General features: G+C 53.0%; 1 protein-coding gene across 2 annotated transcripts; it reads right to left on the reverse strand.

The window, feature by feature from the left end:
* Nucleotides 1–1296: 1296 nt before the first annotated feature.
* On the reverse strand, nucleotides 1297–20848 carry Zdhhc7 (zinc finger DHHC-type containing 7). Of its 2 annotated transcripts, XM_029532636.1 has the most exons (9): nucleotides 20480–20848; nucleotides 11825–11909; nucleotides 10821–10937; nucleotides 7499–7829; nucleotides 6359–6483; nucleotides 5037–5133; nucleotides 4543–4624; nucleotides 3355–3485; nucleotides 1297–2854 (listed from the first exon to the last, which is right to left on the reverse strand). In XM_029532636.1, exons 4-9 carry the CDS (start codon nucleotides 7811–7813, stop codon nucleotides 2678–2680), a joined length of 927 nt encoding a protein of 308 aa, XP_029388496.1. In that variant the 5' UTR covers nucleotides 7814–7829; nucleotides 10821–10937; nucleotides 11825–11909; nucleotides 20480–20848; the 3' UTR covers nucleotides 1297–2677. The 2 variants fall into 2 exon arrangements, with proteins under 2 accessions (XP_029388496.1, XP_021076030.1); XM_021220371.2 differs by lacking the exon at nucleotides 10821–10937 and having other exon boundaries at nucleotides 20480–20847.
* Nucleotides 20849–21743: the final 895 nt, after the last annotated feature.

Consider the following 21743-nt stretch of genomic DNA (forward strand, 5'->3'; position numbering starts at 1 on the left):
GAAGGTGTGCGCCACCGCCACCACCAGTCACAGGGATCCAGAAGGTGGGACTCTCAAGCAGATTGAATCCGGGAGTCTGGGGACAGCTGGCTGTACCAGGAGAGGCATCCAGAAATAGAAAGGGGTGGGGCAGAGGACATGGTGACCTGACCAAGGGAAGCTAGGTCCCACTTAGCCACAGACCTCTCATCTTGAGCAACACAATATCCAGTCTCAGTGACTAAACTGCACAATGAAGGTGTGTACTACCGAGGAGAGGGCCACAGGCAGCCAGTCCCAAGCCACCAGAAGCAAAGGAAGGCAGCTACCCATGACCTGTGTGGATGCCTGCCTGCGGCCTCCTAGACTTTCTAGAAAGCCACCTGAGCGGCCAGGAGACTGGCCCTGGCTGCCTTTTCCACGGCCCAGACTGGCCGTCCTTCCGATCTAAGCAGCCACAGGGCTGTGGGCTCACCACTGTTCCCTTCAGAGTCTTTGTCCCTGGGTTCAGGCGGGCTCAGAGCTGCACCAGGGCCATGGCACTCCCCGCCCCCACCCCCAGGGTGGCATGGGTACTTCCCCCCCATCCCCCAAGGCTGTGCAGATGAAGAGGCCATTTTGGATTCCTTCTCATGCAAAGAGGTTTTTTTTTTTCTTTTTCTTTTTTAAAATATGTGTATGTAGGTACTTGTAGAAGCCAGAGAAAGGTATCCAGTCTCCTGGGGCCAGATTTAAGATGGCCATGAGCCACCTTACGTAAATGCTGAGGGGGGGGGGAGGAATGATTTTTGAGGCCAAGACCAATTTGTTCAATTTAGGGAGAACCTGTGTCTCCAAAATTGGATGCCCGAGGCTCTTCAGGGAGGGTTTGCATGGCTGGTTTTGTTGTTTTTGAGACAGAATCTCTGTAGCTCCTCCTGTTCTTGGACTCATTATGTAGACCAGGCTAGCTTCAAGCTCTAAGAGATCCACCTGCCTCTGCCTCCCCAATACCGATTTGCTCCTGTGTTTGAGCTGGTTGGCAGACTAGCTGCCGAGGTGTGACAACACATCCCTGTGTTCTAGCCTCCGCACTGAAGTGATGGTCAACAGCTCCTGTGCTTAGAGCCCGTTTTATTTTAAAGCACATTTTAAAAATTCCCCAAACTTAATTAAGAGGAAGTTAAGGGATCTTAGGGTAAGATCCTAGCCAGGCAACATCTACCCAGGTGACACCGGGAGTGGTACCCAGATGCCCAGGCCCCCTCACAGGCTCTCAGCAGCTCCTGGAAAAGCAAGGCAGGCCACCCAGGAAGAAGAGGGCTGCAGGAGGGTGAGAACTGTGGACGGGTTACTTTATTTCATATAAAATCACACTGAGGAATTGAAAAGTCAAGTATACTCAGCTTGGGTTCACCGCAGACTCCACACTGGAGGGGGAGACCGCCAGAGCCTACTGCCCAGACACATGTGCAAAGGGACGCAGAGACATCTGAGGCCGCGATGTCCCTCCACAGGGACTCGGGCCCCAGAGTTTGCTCGCTGCATGAGGTCTCGGCTCAGGTCCCTGGGGGTCACCTCAGTAGCACAGGAGCCCAGATGAAGGCAGGGCACAAGCGACTGACACTGAAAGAACAGTCATGGTGTCCCGGGGACAGAAAGGCAGCTGGTCCCAGGAGGGAAACACTGGTGTCTGCATGGGAGAAGACTCTCAGGAAGCCCCCAGACTCTGTCAGACTGCTCTCGCCCAGCAGCACAGGAACAACCAGAGTTTAAGGCAAGTCCCCTGAGGGGAGCTGTTTGTGTACTGACGGGATTCTAAGCCCGCACCAAGGCTCCACTGACTGCGGTGCCATGGGTAGAGAAATAGTCACATGTCACCACTCTGACAGCTCAGGCACCAGGCTGTCTCACCCTGCGGCCCCTGCCCCCAGCGCTGGGCCTCAGCATGGGCTACCACTCTCCTTGTTGAGAGACTGTTGCAGTTGCTAGTTTGGCTGGAACAACAAAACCTCAGCTCCATGCCCTCTACACCACCTTTTCAGTGAAACAGACGCAGGAGGCCGGGCCCATGCGCAGGCATGCCTGTTCTTTGGATCTGGACACTGTAGGATACATTCGTAGTCGGCCAGCAAGGGCCGGCAGTGCGTCCCACTTCCCTGAAACACTGGAGTCCGAAAGGCAGCTTGTCTACCACATACGTGCCTCCACGACACTGCTGATTCTGACACATGCTCACACACACACACACACACACACCACAGACACACAAGGATGAGCACACACAGACTTGCTGGAAGGGTCAAAGGATGCCCGTTCCGGGGCAGCAGAGAGTGTTCTGGAAGCTGCTTTCACTGTTCAGTGCTGGGTGTCAGAGTCTCTGTGGCAGGCACCCCTTCCTTCCGTAAGGGGGTGCTGGGGAGGGGCCAGCAGGACACCAGCAGCTGCTGTGCTGGCTTTCCTCATGGCCGAGAAGCAACTCCACCCCTGGGTGCTCACGGCCCACGCGACATCCCAAGGGTCAGGATGGGGAGAGGATGGCCTCCCGGGACTGCATGCTTCTCCTGGCAGTACACAAGAGAAATGACAAGTGCCTGTGGCCCGTGGTCCATGAAGCTGCTCATGGCCCCATCAGCTGGCCCGCTCCATCTGCCCACAAGGCTGCTGTGCATGCAGGCCACTGAGCATGGATGTCTGCAGACATTCCTGCCCTGAAGGCTCAGACAGAGAACTCAGGGCCTCCTTTCCTGGTCCTCATCTGCAGCCGCCTGAATCGGAAGCCAACAAAGGGGTTCATCCAGAGGAGAGAGGGAGGGCCCCCGAAGACAGACTTCATCCCTTCCCACCGCAGCCTGCGCTCCCACGTGGGCTTCTCGCTCTTCAGCCTCTCGATCTCCTGGGAGCAGAAGAAGCCAGAGCAGTAATGAGAAGAGACCCACAGTCAGCCTGTGGCTGCACTTGGCCACACACGCATGCTGCGGGCTTCCAAAGCCTGTGTGGAGCTGGGCACTCCTCCCTGTCTCTCACACAGCCAGGCTGTAGCCGTCCGCATGGGTCAGCCTCCAAACCAACCTGGCGTGGCTCTTGTGGCACGGTAGCCTCTGGGGGGGGGACCAACACTGCTTGAGTCCCTACTCATCTGCAGTTAGGCAGCGCCTACTCCAGGCCTGCAAGAGTGGGAGCGCCTTCACAGTTCTGAGACCCTCTGAATTCTGACCAGGAGCCTGCCTATTTTACTAACTTAAGCCAATCCTGGGCCCAGAAACTATGCTGCCCCAATGGAGAGAACAGCATACACAGGCCTGTGGGCCCAAGGTCTGAGGTACCACAAGTCCATGTGGGCTGCTGCCGCCGACAGAGCCCCTGCTGCCCCCGTAGACACAGTACAAGACTCACTGTTTCGTCATTGCATATCGAGTGGATCTGGGTGCCGAACATGACTGCGGTGAAGGTGAAGAACAGGAGGCCCTCAAGGCACAGGAAGACCAACAGGATTACAGTTATGGGAGGAGAGAAGTCGCTGCACTCTGCGGACGAGAGGGAGGCGCCCAGTGTGCAACCGCCCTACTCTACAGGGGCCGCACACGGTTCCTACAGTTGCCCTGCTCTACAGGGCCGCACACGGTTCCTAGAAGGAATGAGCTCCTCCTGTGTAAGGAATTGGCACACCGCCCTGCCTGGCACACAGCCTCCCCATCCCTGCCAGCCGAAATCTCCCCTCCCGTCTAGTTCCTTACCGCACTGGGGACTATACCCCTATACCCAGGGCTTTACAATAGCAGACAAGCATCTACCACCTTCTGCTGTATACCCCAGCCCTCTCTTTACTTTGATAGGGTCTCACTAAGTTGTTCGGCTAGCTTTGAACTTGTGAGCCTCCTGCTTCAGCCACCTGAGCAGCTGTGCATGGGTCCCCTGATGTATGCGACTGTCCTGAAAGAACAATCCTGTGTCTACACTGTGTGGCTACATGGGACACTCTACACTAGAGGCACTGACACACAAGTTCAGCCCCTCTTGCCTCTCTGTAGCTGCCAACAAGTGCCTGTCTGGATAGCCCATCAGGCCACACCAAGGCAGCTGTGAACGGGGATCAACCACGCAACCAGAAAGCAAACGCAAGGCACGTGGCCACAATGACAACCCTGCCCGCCTCTGTGTCAAAAGTCTGCAAGTAGCTGAAGTGATTTGTCACAAGTTAGCCATGGACTGAGGGAGGGAGGCGTCAGCAAATGAGCAGGCTGGCAGGGATGAAGCTGCCACACTCTGATCTTAAGAAATGTTAACTCTTTCCTGGCATGGTGGCTTATACCTGTTAACCCAACACTTGGGAAACTGAGGGAGAAGAATCATCCCTGAGTTCAAAGCCAACCTAGACTACAAAGTGAGACCCTGTTTTAAAAAAACAAAAACCCTAAAACCAAAACAAGCCAACCTCAGTTTATCAGAGTAAGGCTTCCTCCCACCCAGGAGCCCAGCTCTCTCTCCACCCAGCTCTCTCTCCACCCAGCTCTCCCTCCGCCCAGCTCTCCCTGGGCCTCCCCACACTGCAGAACTCTCAGGAATGACACAAGTCCTAGTTACCTGTCCACTGCCCGCGGACGCAGGAGATGAACTGAAGCCCACAGAGAATCAGAGCATGGACTGAAGACAGAGCTATGTACATCTAGAAGGAGGGAGACGGTTAGTCATTTCCAACAAGCTGTCATCCTAGAAGCAGAGGCTGGCCGAGCTCACACACACCTCCCACCCACAACGGGCAGAGCTGGCTGGAGGAGTGAATTGTAGGCAGCATCAGCAGCTGATCAGACCCCAGTAGAGCAAGCCCAACAGCCGCCTGGCAAATAAGCAGAGGGGAAATGAGCTCTGTGTGTGAGAGAGGCCCAGTGTATGACAATGGTGACAGAGGGACAGGCAAACCTACAGCCAACACGAGTGTAATACAAGTGGCATGGTTGCCCTGGACTGTGCTCTGTATGTGCCAGCACAGGCATTAGCTGTGACTAAATACAACTCCAGCAGGTTCAGTTCTCAGAACCTCCAGTTCAGCGCAGTCTCCAGGAAACGTGTGCACTCACGGTGAAGAGCACGAAGAACCTCTGATTCCTCTCCCCTACGCAGTTGTTCACCCACGGGCAGTGATGGTCCATCTTTCGAATGCATCTCTTGCAAATACTGCAAAGGAAGGGTACACTCTTCAGAACCTTGTGCTCTGGGGACACCAGTGACACCAAATGACATCCAAAGTGGGACAGGCTGGGGACGTCTCTGCACAGCACCTATGACAAGTCTCTACGCAGCATAGGCTGGCATCAAACGCATGACAGTTCTCCTGCCTCGGCCTCCTCAGGGTTAGGACTGCAAGCATGCACTGTGCCTTTTCCTACCTGTTGTTCCCTGGTCTTGCCTCGCTTTCCTGCCAGCTGCATTTTGAAACAGTTTCCATCACTGACTGCATCCAGTGAGTACTTGGCCCCGCCAGACTCCACAACTACACCACTGTGGACCTGTGCATGTCCCCCAGTGCACCTGCCAACCCAACAGCTTCCAAGCCATTCCTAGCTCCCGTGCAATGGTTCTGAGAAGTAGGCTCCCTGCCACAGCAGACCACTTTAAATGCACACTGCAGGGGCTCCTGCACTGGCAGAGCTGTGAGGCGACTCCTCAGAAGGAATCTGGACAGCCAGTCACTCTCCACTGCCAACCCAAGTCCAAGGCCGCTGCTTTATCCTACGCCACCTCAGGCCTCGCTGGGAAGATAGCATCTTCCTGCACTTTCTCCGCAGCCACAGGTGACAAGGCCCACTGTGTCATTTTTCCTCCCTGTAGAGCCTTGAATGGGCCTGCACATCTTCATTTGCTCCTCCCGGAAAGACCAACCCGTCAGGAGGAAGATAACCTCAAGGGGAGGTCACACTTCATCTTTGTGCACACACGGGGACCCAGCCCAAGAGTCCCAAGAATTGACAAGTATCCGAGATTGGCCACACCTAGTATCAGCACCCCAAGGAACAGCAGCCTGTCTGAAATCCATCCTGGCACAGCAGGGAAACGGCAGACAACGGCAGCAAAGGCCAGGAGAGGGAGCCCAGGAGAGGCTGACATTCGAAAGGCACCTGTTTGGGGGCTAGACTGTTGCTCCTCTTTTTCATTAACCAGTGTCAGTCAGAAAGTGTGCCTACAGGAGCCTGCATGGAGTCTGCAGACCCTGCCACACACGAGGGGCAGCAAGCACAAAGAGGCTTGATTCTCTGGCTACAAAATGCATATGCCAGGCCGGGAAACCAAGCAGACACCTGTCGCATCCTCTGACTGTTGTCCGGCCCGTCTCCTGCACTATTGGAAAACTCCCATGGGACTACAGGTACCACTTGGGCTCTACTGAGGGCAGAGGCCATACCTGCAGTGGTGGGCACGTTCCGGCTTGATGCAGCAACACTTGGGGCACTTGTAGATCACCTCACCCGGCTTCAGCTGCAAGCTCTCCATGTACTCCTTTGTGGCGTTGCCTTTGGGGACAGCACCCTGTGCACACAGACTGAGTTCAGGTTGGGTGAAAAGGAGGCAGAAAAACAAAAACAAGGCTCAACCCGTAATTTTAACACTCAAGAGGCAGGAGGCCAGCCTGATCTATCGAGTGAGTTTCAGGCTAGCTAGAGCTACACTGGACTACCCCGTCTCAACTCTCCCACCCACAACAAAAGATCTAAAAAATATGCCCATAATCCCAGCTCTGGGGAGGCAGATGCAGGAGGATGGCTGAGTTTGAGGCCAGCCTGGGCTACACACTGAGACTCTTTCAGTCAAACAAAAGGCCCCCGAAGCCTGAGCATGCTGAGCTTGAGGAAGGAGTTAACATGGTCAGCGGTTTCACAGGCAACCCAGGTCACTGGCAGGTAGTGCAGCACAGGATGAGGTCTGCCTGTGGCACAGCTTTGGTCCCTTGTCTAAGCTAGCCAAAGCCACTGTGAGTCAGGAGAGAAAGCAAAGGTTATGCTGTGGATTCTAACACAGCAGGGAGGCAGCCTGAGGCTGGGCAGCCATGCTTCCATCTTAGAAGGCAACATAAGCGTACAGCGGTGGTTTCAACCTTCCGAATGCTGCGACCCTTTCCTGGCAGACAACCACGGTATGCACAGACCAGGGAGTCATGCCAGGGTCCTAGTTAGTGTTGTAAAGAAGCTTAGAACTTTCTTAGAATCAACACATGGCCTCATACGCCTGCACCGGCTGCCTGGAGGGACTGCTCTCATGTGGCCTTGCTTGCCCTTGCCAGAAGGAAGCCCTGGCCATCTCCCCTGGATCTGGGGTAGCCACAAAAAGGGTGTCTCAAGCTTCTGAGAAGCAGCTATCCCTGATCTGGAAGCTCTAAATCCGCCTCCATCACCTCAGGAACTGAAGAGCTGAAGTACAGGTCTGCCTCTACTCACAACCCAATGGGAACCTGCTCCAGATGAGCCCAGCACACTCTTCATATGTGCTGCTCCTCCGCAGCATCAGGACATGCGAACGCTCTAAGCTGGAGAGACTGGGTACCCACCGGGTCAGTGAGCATGGTTCTCAGATGGGAGGACAGCGCGAGCACCGCCAAGCAGTTGAAGAGGACTCCATTCACCACGGAGTACCAGAAGTCTTTGGAAGGCAGCAGCATGACGAAGGTTACCACGAAGTCTGCATAGACGACGAGAAGCCATGTCATGACAGCACAGACCATGCCACAGCCATCTCGGATGAACCACACCCTGTCTGCCATGTCAGTCTCGGAGGACGAGGAGGATGCTGAGTCGTAATTGTCATTGTCAGTCAGGAGAGGATGGTGCTCGATGTCCCGAAGCCTATGTCCCGATGGCTGCATGATTCCCTGACACACCCTGCAGAGGTGGTGAGAGCGGGTGAGGCTCCTGGGCAAAACCACGAGTGTACACACACACACACACAGAGTGTACACACACACACACGCACAAAGTGTATACACACACGAGTGTATACACACACATGAGTGTACATACACACAAGTGCACACACACAAGTGTATATACACACACACAAGTGTACACACACATGAGTGTACACACACACACACACGAGTATACACACACACACACACACACACACATTTAACACGAGGAGCTGCATATGCTGCTCAAAGACACCGAGCAGAAAAGAATCTAAGCACCAAACTAGCCCAGGGCTCCGTCTCCCTCACCACTGTCCTGCTGTGGGGGACCCAGTGGGTTCCCATACTGTGGGGTTTGCCTCTGCATGCGAAGCTGTCATCTACCACAAAGAGATAATGAAAGGCACGAGCTGTACAGAATCACAGCACTGCACCCTGGCACACTGCTATCCCCAGTGACCTGACCTGTTGGTTTGTGCTCTAGACAGGGCTCTCCACCCCCTCAACACAGTTGTCACCACAGCATAGAGAAGAAAGCATGGTCAAAAGCATGGTCAAAGAACATTGTCTTCCCTCTTTTAGGGGCTCACCAGGCTGAGCTCCCCCACCCTGTCCCCAGGTTAATACAGGTGTGTGCTGGCTTCTGCAGAGGGCTCCCTCTTTGCCTCTAGATCTGCGATCATGCCAGGTCTACCACAGCATTTTTAACCTTCATAAAGTCTCCTCTGTTTATGAATTCTTTTTTTTTTTTTTTTTTTTTTTTGGTTTTTCGAGACAGGGTTTCTCTGTGTAGCCCTGGCTGTTCTGGAACTCACTCTGTAGACCAGGCTGGNTTTTTCGAGACAGGGTTTCTCTGTGTAGCCCTGGCTGTTCTGGAACTCACTCTGTAGACCAGGCTGGCCTTGAACTCAGAAATCTGCCTGCCTCTGCCTCCCAAGTGCTGGGATTAAAGGCGTGTGCCAACGCCCGGCATGAATCCATTTTTATTTCCAGACTTTTCCATCCTTCCTGTGGTCTCTCAGTTCCAAGAAGACATAGGTCAGAGAAACTCAAGAGCCAGGCTCCTTAGTAGGAGCTGCTCTGCCTGTGGCCCTGGGCCTGCCGGGCTTGTCCTTCTCTTAGCATGTTTGCTAAGGGTGGGAACTCTCAGGACAAGCACAGGGAGGGAGGGAGGGAGGGAGGGAGGCAGAGTCCAGCTGTGTCTTGGCCTTGTTATGTGGAGAGGAAACACTGCTGGGCACCAGGGCGAACTGATCATCCAGAGCAGCGTCACGGTGGGCATGGTGAGGGAGGGGTGTGGGTGAGGCTCCAGGAAGCAGCTTGGCTTTTAAAGTCTGGACACAACATTTCTTCTTAACTGCAGTGGGACACACTAGCCCGTGGGAGTCCCCACTTGGAGAGTGTGGAGCTTTGACACAGCACAGGCCAGGACAAAAAGGCAGGCATGTCATTGTTCCCAGAGCCAGAGAAGAAACAGAGTAAAAGAACTCGCTGATGAATGTTGAGTGCAACAGAGGGCAGGATTAGAGGGATGTTTGCTCGACACGGCTTCCACAGTCCACGTGCAGCTTTCCCACACAGGCCCTTGCTTCTCTTGTCTGCAAACACTGTGCATAGCTTCTCCCTCCTGGACACGGTGACTGGGGTCTCAGCCTCAGGGACCATTGGCTGAGCCTGGTTCTGAAGGGCCAACAAGAGGCTGGGTGGCTCTGCTACATCTGAGCCCTGTCTGTCCACCAGCCAGCCTCCACCCACCTCCTGCCACACCTGCTCCCTGCCTGAGATCAACATGCTGGAGATGTGTCCCCTCTGAGACAGGACAACTGCAAACAGCAAGGGCTGTCTGCTTAAAGGCAGACATGACAGAAGCCCCTGCCCCCTGGTTAGATAGTCTCCTATGATTCCCAGTATCTTTTTCCCCTTTTTCTTTCTAAAACACAATTGCACAGTGTCGCCCTTGCTGACCTGGAACTGATTCTGTGGACCATCCTGGCCTCAGTCCCAGTAAGATCTGCCTACTTCTGCCTCTAAAGCACTAGAACTAATAGCATGCACCACCACACTCAGTTAATTCCCAGTTCTTTAGGAAAATTGTAACTGGGCCCAGGGAACACCAAGGCCCCCAGCCAGGGGGGACTATATAGGCCAGAGCCCTCTGCTTCTTGGCTTCCTTTGCAAGATGAGCACTGTGAGAAACAGCCTGGCTGACATGAAGGGATGAGAGGTTTTGGGTTGGAACTCCACCTTAACAGTCTGAGCTCTCTCCAGGGGACAGGACACTGCAAGTCAGATGGGTCACAGCCACTACTGAGTGGTGCCAGCTCTGCTGTGCTTCCTGGCTCAGGTCCCATGAGAGCTGCTAGAGTATGGGATGTCCTGCTCCTCCGGGGTATTGATACAGGAATGGCATACCTAGCCAGAGCCATGGCGGGTACTCTTGGACATGCACGCCCTGGAGCAGTGCATCTGCAAAGTCCATGGCCAGCGAGGAGGGAGACAGCCCAAGACCCAGGTACCGCAGGTATCACTGCCTCTTCTTTTTTACAAGGTCTTATGTAGCTCAGGCTGTCCTTGAACTCCTGACCCTCCAGCCTCTACCTACCAAGTGCTAGGGTGACAAGCATGTGCTGCCAGGCTTGTACCAAATCTGAAAGAAGGCGGTCACTGAAGACAGGGCACCGCAGCTGTCTGTGAGTATGCCCCACCCCGAGTCACTGCATTAGTGCGATGGGAAAGGAGAAAGTGCGGCAACAACTCCATACACAAAGAGCACGTGCCAGCACCCGCAAATGTGATGCTGAGCCGCATGACCCACAGGAGCCATGTCCCACAGCAAGCACTAGTGTCTGTTGGTCCACACCTGGAGGAGCCCTGAGAATACTGGCATATTTATTAGTCAGGGTTCTCTCGAGTCACAGAACACATGGAAGGTCTCTGTACAGTAAGGGAAGTTGTGATGACTTACAGTCTGCAGGCCAACTAACCCAACGACGCAGATGCAAACGGGAAGGCCGGGAATTTAGTAGCAGCTCCGTCCCACGAGGCTGGGTGTTTCAGCTGGTCTCCAGTATGAGCTGGGATCCTGAAGAGGTAGGTTCCAACAGATGTGCTGGCAGGTAAGTGCAAGCAGGCGGAGGAGAAGCCTTCCTTTCTCCACTGTCCTTATGTAGGGCTCCAGCAGAAGGTGTGGCCCAGATTAAAGGTGTGTACTACCAGGCCTGGACATAACCTGTTCTTTACTTGGGACTTGGTCTGTCCTGGCTGGCCTTGAACTCAGAGATCTGCTTGCCTCTGTCTCCTGGGATTAAAGGTGTGTATCACCTCACCAGGGCCTAAGCTTTTCATGGCCACTATGTTTCGAAACCCGGATCAAAAGCCTTTATCTTCCAGCCTCAAGATCTGGATCACAGGTGAGCCCTCCAGTTCTGGATTGTAGTTCACTCCAGCTACAGTTAAGTTGACAACTGGGAACACCCATCACAACTGGTGTCTGTGAGGTGGCAGAATCTTCCACATCCATCAAGTCGAGAGCGGTTACCTGCTCCTGAGCCTGTACTCTGAACAGGGTAAAGCCCATTGTTCTCACTGTGAGTAAACACAGACCCCCGGGACATTACAAGCTCTCTATCTGCCCTGGTGACAGCCACATCTGTAGCCTTCCTCTTCTCTTCTAGTGTGGCCTGTGCTACTGGCCAAAGGCTGAGGAGTCAATCAGCAGACAGACTCCTCCCTGGGCAGAGCCAAGCCAAGCCGATAGATAGAAAGGGAGGCCTCAGCCTGAAGCTGCCTCTGGGCTTGACCACACACACCTTACCTGTCCCACACCCCACAGCTGCATCATAATGAGCCGCTCTGGTGGCTTGTGCCCACAAGCCCAGCACTCAGGAGGCTTCGACAAAGAGGATGGTCAGTTCAAAGTCAGTCTGAGCTAGAGTGCGACCCTGTCATACACGCCGGCTACACACTTACCTTACAAGTTGCTTCTAAGCATCATGGGAGCACTTGTGCCTTTTTTTCAGGACTGTAAGCCGCATGCTGTCCTGTGTGATGTGGCCTGCAAGATAAGAAACCCGATGACAGGTTACGTGCTATGTGACAGAGCAGTGTATGGCATGAAGGCTGGTGAACCCAAGATCTCTCTCTCTCACACACACACACACACACACACACACACACACACACACACACACACACACGGCCTATAGCAGCACTGTGGCTCTGCACTTGGGACTGTCCACAACAATGAAATCACTGGGCTTCAGAGTTCTTGTCACTAGCAAATTATCAACCCTGGAAACAAAATTATTGATTTTATTATTTATGACTTTGAGATAAGGTTCAATAGGTTGCCCAGGGTGGCCTCCAACTCATGGGCTCAAACTATCAAGCCATAGCAGCTAGGACCAGGGCACACACTACTACAGCCAACCATGGCTGAGTGACATTGGTACATGAACTTATCAAAGTTCAGTAAGAAGCCCACTGTGGTGACACCTGGCTGTATCCCCAGTACTCAGGAGGCCAAGACAGGAGGACAAGTTTGAGGGCAGCCTGGGCTACATAGTAAGACTACGCCTAAAAGGAAATTCATTCGGTTGTTTTAATAAGCATGTGGTTCCCTGTACCCCTGTGAGGCGCCCATGAGAAGTGAAGAGGGCTAGCATGCCCGCTGCAGGGACTGGGGAAGAGCTGGAGGGAAAAGCTTCAGCAGACAGGCACTTATGAGCCAAGGCTGCCCTCCATCTACTTGATTGTGACTTCCACCTCGGTGGTCATGTGTGCTCAAGCAGAAGGAACTCAAGTTCAGTATCTTTTGGTGATGGGTTCCAGTAATGCCATCTAACCCTGTAATACTCTGACTGACTGCCTGGGACCCTGGCCTCACACTGAGCTGATCACAGGGATGCTGTAATCACATAAAACCAGGGCCCTACTACATACAGAAACGAGGCAGACCTCTGCAGCAGACAGAGAAGCACCTCGGGGCTGGGCATCCGAGTGCCAGCCTCTTTACAAAACCCCACAGAGGGAAGGCTCAAGACTAGAGCTCCATCTGCACAGATCCCAAACAATGTGCTGATTGACTGATGCCAATCAAGAGCAGAGGGATCAGGGAGAGACAGTGACAGTTCCTCTGGCTGGGAACCAGTGTGATCAGGAAAGATGACTGGCCACGTGATAACCTGACAGACATGAAGTGGGAAGGGCAAAACACAGGAGAGGGAGCTGTGACGGAGGACAGGCCTGGGTCCTACTCAGTCCTCAAGTGTCCTGCTCAGGCGCCAAAACTCACATAGGGACAGGCATTTTCTTTCTTTTTTTTTTTTTTTAAGATTTTATTTATTATTATTATATGTAAGTACACTGTAGCTGTCTTCAGACACACCAGAAGAGGGCATCATATCTCACTATGGATGGTTGTGAGCCACCATGTGGTTGCTGGGATTTGAACTTAGGACCTTCGGAAGAGCAGTCAGTGCTCTTACCTGCTGAGCCATCTCACCAGCCCAGGGACAGGCATTTTCAAGAGTACCAAACAGTACTTGACATCAAGGCAGGGGAGGACTCACATAGGGGACAGGCATTTTTGAGGGTACCAAACAGTACTTGACATCAAGGTGGGGGAGGTTGGCAGGGAACTGTCACCCAGGAGCCTACTGGCTCCTCTCACCCAAGCAAAGATGAGCAGAGTGCAGGAAGAGTGGGGTCTGGGGGACCACTGTGCAGTCTCGCAGGGGAGGAGCAAGGCAGTGAGGACAGGCAGGGCTCGCTGGCCTCTGGGACGTGGGAACTGCTGGCTGCTGAGGAGAGATGACATGGGCTCACTGACCATGGGGTGTCGGCAGGGCACACCCAAAAGGCTACCCAGCAGCCAACCAAGAACAAATGCTCTGACGTAGAGAGAGAGGCCACAGCACAGCAGTGTGGAGAGAGGAGACGGGCAAGCGCACCACAGACCCCGGAGGACTGAGAAGGTGAGCATCTCAGGGCGGGGAAGGAACCAGGAGGGCTGGAGCAGTTGGCCACCACAGACAAAGCTCACAGGCACCAGGGACCTTGTCCTGGCACTTTCAGTAAACTGCTAAGAGCCTGGGCCACTGACTGCTAAGAAGGTTACAACTCTTTTTTAGGGCCTCATATATGCTAGGCAAGAAAAAAAGCAAACTTTTCACTGCCGTCAAGAGAGGCATCTGAAGCTAGAGGGAAAGAGGAAGCCTTGACTTTTAATCTCCCCAGGGTCCCCTCCTTTCATACTAGCAGGAGCACGGAAGGCACTCTTGGTCTCCCTACCTTACAGAAGAGCTTCTCTGTGCCCACCGCACCACGCTATGACCATGCCACATATCGCCCAAAAAGAACAGATGCCACGTAAGCCGACTAAGCCACTGGACTGAGCGTGAGGTGAGGCTTATCCCAGAGGCTTTGCTTTGTCCTTGCTTTGAATTCGTCTTCTGGTCATCAAAGTGCTGCAGGCTCACAACAGTTCTACTTCTGAAGGAAGGGAGCCCACGTGTGCAGGCTCAGGGAATGAAGCCACAGAGGAGAGACAGGACAAGGAAAAAGGCAACTGTAGGAGGGTGGAAGGCTTGCCTCGCCCCGAGGAAACCTCACATTCACAGCTCCAAGTGATCCAAGGCAGCAGTCCCACAGATCCCTGCACAGTGTGGGTCCTCAATGCTCAAGGGCAGAAGTTAGCCCGCACCCTCCAAAAGGTGAGTGAGAGACTGTCTGTCCCCGTGCCGCAGCTTGGAAACGATGCGTTCATGGAGACTCTCGAGAAGAGTGCTAAGTGTGCAGAGAGAGAGAAAAGGCTCCACACTGGACTGCGGTCACAGCCTGAGCCAAGCAGAAAGCCCAGCCTGGAGGGCGGGTAGTGTCACGGTCCTCCCTCAGACCGAGATGGTGGCATGTAGCCACAGGATGCTGGGAACTTGCCAAAATGTACGTTGGAGGTAGCAGCGCATGCCTTAATTCTAGAACCCAGGAACAGAAACAGAGGATCACTCCAAGTTCAAAACCAACCTAGTCTACATTGTAAGTTTCAGGTCTCAGAACTGGCTGCAAAGAGACCCTTTCTTAAATAACAAACCCCAATACAACAGCCTTTGGACACTGGAAGGAGGGTCTGAAGAGATGTAGGGTAAGGAGGGGCTCAAGCAGCCCACTCTTGAAGAGGCAGGCTGGGAGGACAGGGACAGGGAGGCTCAAGGACAGCTGTGGAGCCCAGGACGAGGAAGAGCGGAATGCAGAGAACATACCATGCTCAGAAAGCACTGTAATGGGCTGGCCTCTCTGTCCAAAGGCCCTGCCAGGGCTCAGGAAGGAGGTGGTAGGCTAGCTAAGAGCTGGTGACAGAAGAGTAGGTGTTAAAGGCAAGACAGCCTGGAGTTGCAAAACAGAGTCCAGGCGGGAGAGGCAAATGCTTAAAACCTGGGTCACTGAGAACCTGGAGTGCCCAGGTCCCAAGGAGACCTAGCAGCTGATCCAGAGTGAGGGAACATACAGGAGTCCTTAAGATGAGGTGGGGGTCCTGGGCATTCAGAGGATCATTAGGGCAGCAGACTCCTCCCTGTGGTCAAATAGACCTATGCCTCTAACAAGCTTCCTGGGCAGGTCACCAATCAGGCGAGAAGGGCACCTGAGTCAGGGTGGGGACAACTTCAAAGGGAGACACATCTCAATGTGTGACCTAGAACAGTGCTTGTGCAAAGTGCTTCCCTCTGGTGTGCCCGCAGCCCCCAGTGTGGGGCTGGCCTCCCACATGGTGCTGATCCCCTCTGCACACGAACCTATTATTTCCTCCTCTAATTACTAAGTCTAAAAACTATTAACCTTGAAGAAAGCACAGACATAGCCACCCAAGGCCAAGTGTCAACACATTTGCAAGGCTGTACACTGCAGGAGTAAGTGGCCCTATTAACCTTTCTAGAAGTGTTTTTTTAAATACTTAAGTCACAAGAAAACAGCAGCTGGAGCACCAGGCCACAAAGGTCGAAGGTGGAGAACACAGGCACAGAAGCAGGAGGCTAGGAGAGGAGTCACCATGGGGTGGGGCGCACCACTGGAAGGAGAGTCACCTTGGGGGGTGGGGCTTGCCCCTCAGCAGCCACACTTGCCCACAGGGCCCTAGCCCAGGAGCACCCAGGGTGGGGCCTGACTTCTCTCCCTCTGTGTTCTCGATAGTGACCTCTTGGGGACGTTGGGACGGAGAACTCAACCTAGTAAATACCCACACTAGCGATATCACTGTCTGGTTAACTGGCTACTAGCAAATTCCACGGCTAGAAGGTGGAAGCAGAACCTCACTGTTAAATCTCACCCTCTCCATTTCAATAAGCACCGCCTCGTCACCAGGGTCAAATGCTAAGAACTCAACCTCGCTGGCCTCTTCCTCCAGCCCCCACATCTAAGTTGTGATTAAGTTCTGGGGTCTTGACCTCCAGGACCATCTTACATCCAACCCTATCTCCGCCTGCCCTGCCCATGCAGATCCTGGGGCTGTGCACTCAGCTTGCCTCCTATAAACTCAGTGCCTCTATTTACCTAAGCAGCCCGCCCCACTTGCATGCAGTACAATCCTTAAGGATTAATCCCGTGGGCCTGTCAATCCCCTGCACGGGAGGTACCTCTCAGGAAAGCTGTCTGCCACAGACACTTCAGTAGCATAGTGTGAAGCTTGCCTAAACCTGTGGGTCAGCACGACGGGCTCTCCGGTCACTGTCACCCTGAATTTCCCTCCATGATGGTCCCCTGGGCCACTGTCCACTCTCATCCTCGAGAGTGTCCCACACTATGATGTGTCTCATCTGAATTCTTTCCCCAGGGTAACAAGGAGCAAGAGTCCAGTATCTAGAGTTATTGTTCAAATCGACAGCTCGGTTCCCCAAACCCGCCTAGCCAAATCCCTTAGCACTGTATTCCTTCACACACCCCACCCCAGCCAGGCCTAGGCTCTCCTCCTGGCTTCTGCTCCTTCCAAACAAAATTCACTTTTATTCTCTGCCTAGCACAAGAATTTATTCACCAATTTTTAGGCACCCACTATCTTCAAGACTGATTGGATACAGTAAGTTTTAAATGATCAGGTGCTGTGCCAATAAGACACAGTACACAGTCTGGATTTCATTCAAGAAGTAACAGAATTCTACGAAATGTGTACAGGAAAGGAACTCAGCAGTAAGCAGGGCTCAGAGCAGCAAGACAAGAAAGGTTTGCAGTGTGGAGATTGAAGAAGCCACATGAAGACCTACTGTGCTTCTCAGGCCAGCCTCAAACTCCTGGGCCTAAGCGATTCTGTTTTATCCTCTGGAGCCAGGACTACAGACATAGACAACCACAGCCTACCTGCGTCAGAGGCTTTTAGACTGAAGGGGACTGGAACTGATACAGCTCTCTCACTGTCTTCATTAGCTTCCCATTGATGTGAACAGATACCATGATCAAGACAGCTCTTAGAAGGACAACATTTAACTGGGGCTGGCTTACAGGTTCAGAGGGTCAGCCTATTATCAAGGTAGAGTGTGGCAGCACCCAGGCAGGCATGGTGCAGGAGAATCTGAGAGTTCATCTTGTTCAGAAGGCAAACAGGAGACTAGCTCCTACATGAGTATGAGAAGGGTCTCAAAACCTACCCCACCAGCACTCGGGAAGCAGAGGCAGGCGGATTTCTGAGATCGAGGCCAGCCTGGTCTACAAAGTGAGTTCCAGGACAGCCAGGGCTACACAGAGAAACCCTGTCTCGAAAAACCAAAAAAAAAAACAAAAAACAAAAAACCTACCCCACAGTGACATCCTTCAACGAAGCCACACCTCCTAGTAGTGCCACTCCCTAGGCCAAGCACGTACAAACCACCACATTCACTGATCTTTATGTCCTCCACAACTTAGAGGGGGCAGTGATTAGTCAATGGCAAAGCAAAGACTTCCATCTTCAAGCAGGAAGAGTTGAAAAGACTAATAGTACATGAGCTGGGAGGCTCTGCGTCACAGAATCCACCTGCTTGGAAGGAAGGCCTCCTACTGCGCTGCTAACCAATCACACCTCTGCATCACAGGATGCCTGAGTTAGCAATACTCCACACACACTGTCACACAGCAATGTCAGGGAGCTGGGGTCCCAGGGGAGGATGGCAGAAGCTGGTATCTGAGACGTCCATGACTTCCATTCTTCTCCCCTGGCCAAATTTAATTTGCAGCCCTTTTCTGTAATAAACCAACTAACTGCCATCCCTTTCAGTGGGCTCTGAGTCCCTCCTGTGAACCATGACCAAGCAGGTGGCTTTGGAAAACCCCGCCCCAACTTGCAATGTGGACAGTGAGGTTGTTCCTCCTAAACTTTGCATCTCAGCAATGCTCATGGAGGACTTAAACTTTCAGCTGGTCCAACTGAAGTGTGCCATTGCAAGGTATCACCTGCCCTGGAGCTCAGTTTAGGGAATAAGAACTTGACTGATAGTTTTGATTTTATGCATTCTGTTCTGTTCTTGTGCTTAGAGCATTCTGTAAAAAGTGTATACAAGCTGGAGAGATGGCTCAGCGGTTAAGAGCACATGCCATTTTTTCCAGAGCACCTGAATTCAGTTCTCAGTTCACAACCACCTGTAGCTCCAGTTCTATGGTATCCAATGCTCTCTTCTGGCCCACATGGGGCAGGTACGTGTACACACACACACACACACACACACATTTATATATAAATAAATAAATTCTTAAAGCATATTACTGTTTTTTTTGTTTTGTTTTGTTTTTTGTTTTTCAAGATAGGGTTTCTCTGTGTAGCCCTGGCTGTCCTGGAACTCACTCTGTAGAGCAGGCTGGCCTTGAACTTAGAGATCCACCTGCCTCAGTCTCCCAGGTGTTGGAATTAAAGGTGTGCACCACCACCGCCCAGCACATATGTTACTTTTATAATCAAAACATTACTTTGAAGAACTATTCCTCAAAAGCTGCTTTTAGTACATCATTGTGTGTCACTGCTCAGCGGGTACTGAAGCTAGGAAGTTCTGGGGTGATGCAAAACCACTTCCAATGTACCCAGACGTCACTTTTGTAGGGACTGACTTCCAGTCTCCTTTCTGCAGGAGAATAGCAATCATACTGCCTTATATCACTGACACTCAAGTGATAAAGTAATAATTCCAGTGAGAGTATACGATCCTGCCTGTTCTTTCGCTTCACACACACTTCTGAACCGAGGGCCACCCCATTAGCATGGGTCCTTTCCCATCTTGTTTTACTTTGCTTGAGGTAGGTCCGAACTTTCAATCCTCTCACCTCTACCTCTAACTCTTGGATGCTGGGGCTATACCTGCCTTCTCTTCCATTCCTGAAAAGGGCTTAATTTTAAGGCATGTTGAACAGCAAAGCTACTGAGTTCTAATTTGTTTGTTTGTTTGTTGTTGTTGTTGTTGTTGTTGTTTTGAGACATGGTTTCAATGTGTAGCCCTGGCTGTCCTGGAACTCGCTACATAGACGAGGCTGGCCTTGAACTCACAGAGAACCATCTGCCCCTACCTCTCAAGTGCTGGGAATAAAGGCATGCGCCCATTACATCCAGCTTAGAGTTTTATTTTTTAATATATCAACCAACCAACCAAGCCCATACCCTCAAGAGTCAAGTGCTACTGAACAAATTCTGAGTGAAATTACCTCTTCACTCTTTTCCCACTCTCAGCCCAGAAGCCAGTAACTCCACAAAGTACACAATACAGGTCCAACACCTCTAAACTGTCTACTTTGTGCAACGTTCAAAAAATATTAGCACTCCCGTTAGCCCATTTTGTAAAATACCTCCAAGACCCTTTCTCTTTGACCAGCTCTGCAGGGGCAAGTACCCCAAGGTATCTTTGTTTGTTTGTGTTTCTAAATGTAGCATTAAGTAAGTGAAAGTTATAAACAACTTTGGAAAGATCAGAGTCGTGTGCTCGGCAGATCTGCGGAGAAATATAAATGACCTCTCTCCCAAGCCAGTAAAATAAACACAGGTGTACTCGCTTACTAAGGGGACTGCAAAGCACACTGTAGCTTGGATTTGGACAGCGCCACACACGCCAGTGAAAGCCACTATAGTGCAGACTGCTGCAACACTGACTACTCCAATTTAATTGCCACAATAAACTGGCTGTTCACGAGCTAATAAAATGTGCCTATTTAATAGCTAGAAGGGACTTAGTTCTAGAAATAATGACAGCTCAATAGAGCTGAACCCTATTGCCCTGAAAGCTGACCTGCTTATCCCTGATGCCCTTCCGGGTAACTATCCTCCTAACACCATGGCCAGGGGCAAAGGGGAAGAGAAGGAAGACCGGCAAAGAACAGAAGAATCCAGTTAAAGAGAGACAACAGGAGGACTGGAGAAGGCAGACCTGCGACGAAGCATGACCATAAAACACTTGACAGCTCGCAGACAGACGGGTGACAGCACTTTAGGACAACCACCCTGACATTAGCCACAGAGAACGCTTGGCTCAGGAGCGCCCAAGGTCAGGCAAAAGGCTGCAGGTGCAAATGGGACTCGATCCTGCGGGGTCCGCAGAGGAGACAGGAGCCACCCCCGAGGGGACTGCAGCGCCGAGGCCGCGGGGAGCCGCCCGGGGTCGCGGCCGCCGCTCTCCCCGCACTCACCCGAGGCCCGGGCGGGGTCGCCCAGTGCTGAGACTCCCGGCGGCCGGCGGCTGCAACGGCGCGGGCGGCGACGCATCATGCGGCAGCGCTCATGGCCGGGCCGGGTGGACCCGGATCCGGCTCGGTTCCGCGCTGCTCGGGCCGGCCGGGCCGGTGGGCGAGAGGCAGCAGCCCCGGCCAGCAGAAGCGGGAGCCCGACGCCGAACTGGCACAGCCGAGCCGAGCGACCCCGGAACTGGACCCGGCCGAGGTCAAGATGCTGCGCCTGCGTCCTTCCGGTCGCGCCGCCCGGGGCTTCCGGGAGGAGTTTCGCGGGGAGGCTCCGGCGATTTCATCCCGGACCGGGCGTCCAAGAACTCGGCGGTTCTCGGAGGAGAGGCAGCAGCATCGACGGCAAGACTACTAAACCGAGTTCCCCCGGGAAGGCTGGCCCGGAAGAGAAACTCAGGGCCTACGGCGCGCCGCGAGGGCCACGCCGCGTCGCCATTCACGTGCACTCACCCGCTAAGGCTTCGCGCCGCCCCATAGATGAGATTAGGGGCGACTCCGATTCTCTTTTTAAGGATGGCCTGTGCCAGGTGGAGGAGGGAGAACTACCGAGATGGAGGATGGAGGCGCGGGGGTGGAAGCAGCTGAGCCCGAGGCCATTTGGGAGCCCGAGGCCGCGCCCTGGCCTGGAGATGGGGCTCCTGGGTCCAGGCTTGCACAGCTCCACGCCCAGGTCGCTGGAGCGTCGCTGCGACCCCTTCCTGAGGACGGGCCTGAGTTTTGCAGAGGTAGAAACGAGTGTTTTTATAACCCTCCCCTGTCACCTGACCCCGGACAGACTTGGCACCATTTGTCCAGGGCAGAGAAGTGTTTGGTAGTTAAACTGGCAAACGCTGGCTGTGCTGTGATACTAAAAAGGGCTATAATGACAGCTCCCGGATCTAGCCCATTGGGGTCTGCATGCCATCTTCGCTGGGTTTCCTGACCCCGCGCCCAGAAACGGCTATTCGAGCCAGACTTTTGGAAGTAAGGGTGCATTAAGTTAACTGTTCCAAAATTACAACTTTTAAGTTTAGGCATGCAAGTGCACGCCTAAGTCCCAGCACTCGGGAGGCTGAGGCAGGAGGATTTGGAGTTCGAGACCACTCTAGACTACATAGTAATGCCATTTTGGAAAAAAATGCATCTTTTGGTTTGAAAAATTATGGTTACATCTTTTAAATCTTATGTCTGTGGGTGTTCTGCCCGCATGTATATCTGTGTACCACATGCATGC

Source organism: Mus pahari, chromosome 20 (assembly GCF_900095145.1).
Source record: "Mus pahari chromosome 20, PAHARI_EIJ_v1.1, whole genome shotgun sequence".
Classification (NCBI taxonomy): domain Eukaryota; kingdom Metazoa; phylum Chordata; class Mammalia; order Rodentia; family Muridae; genus Mus; species Mus pahari.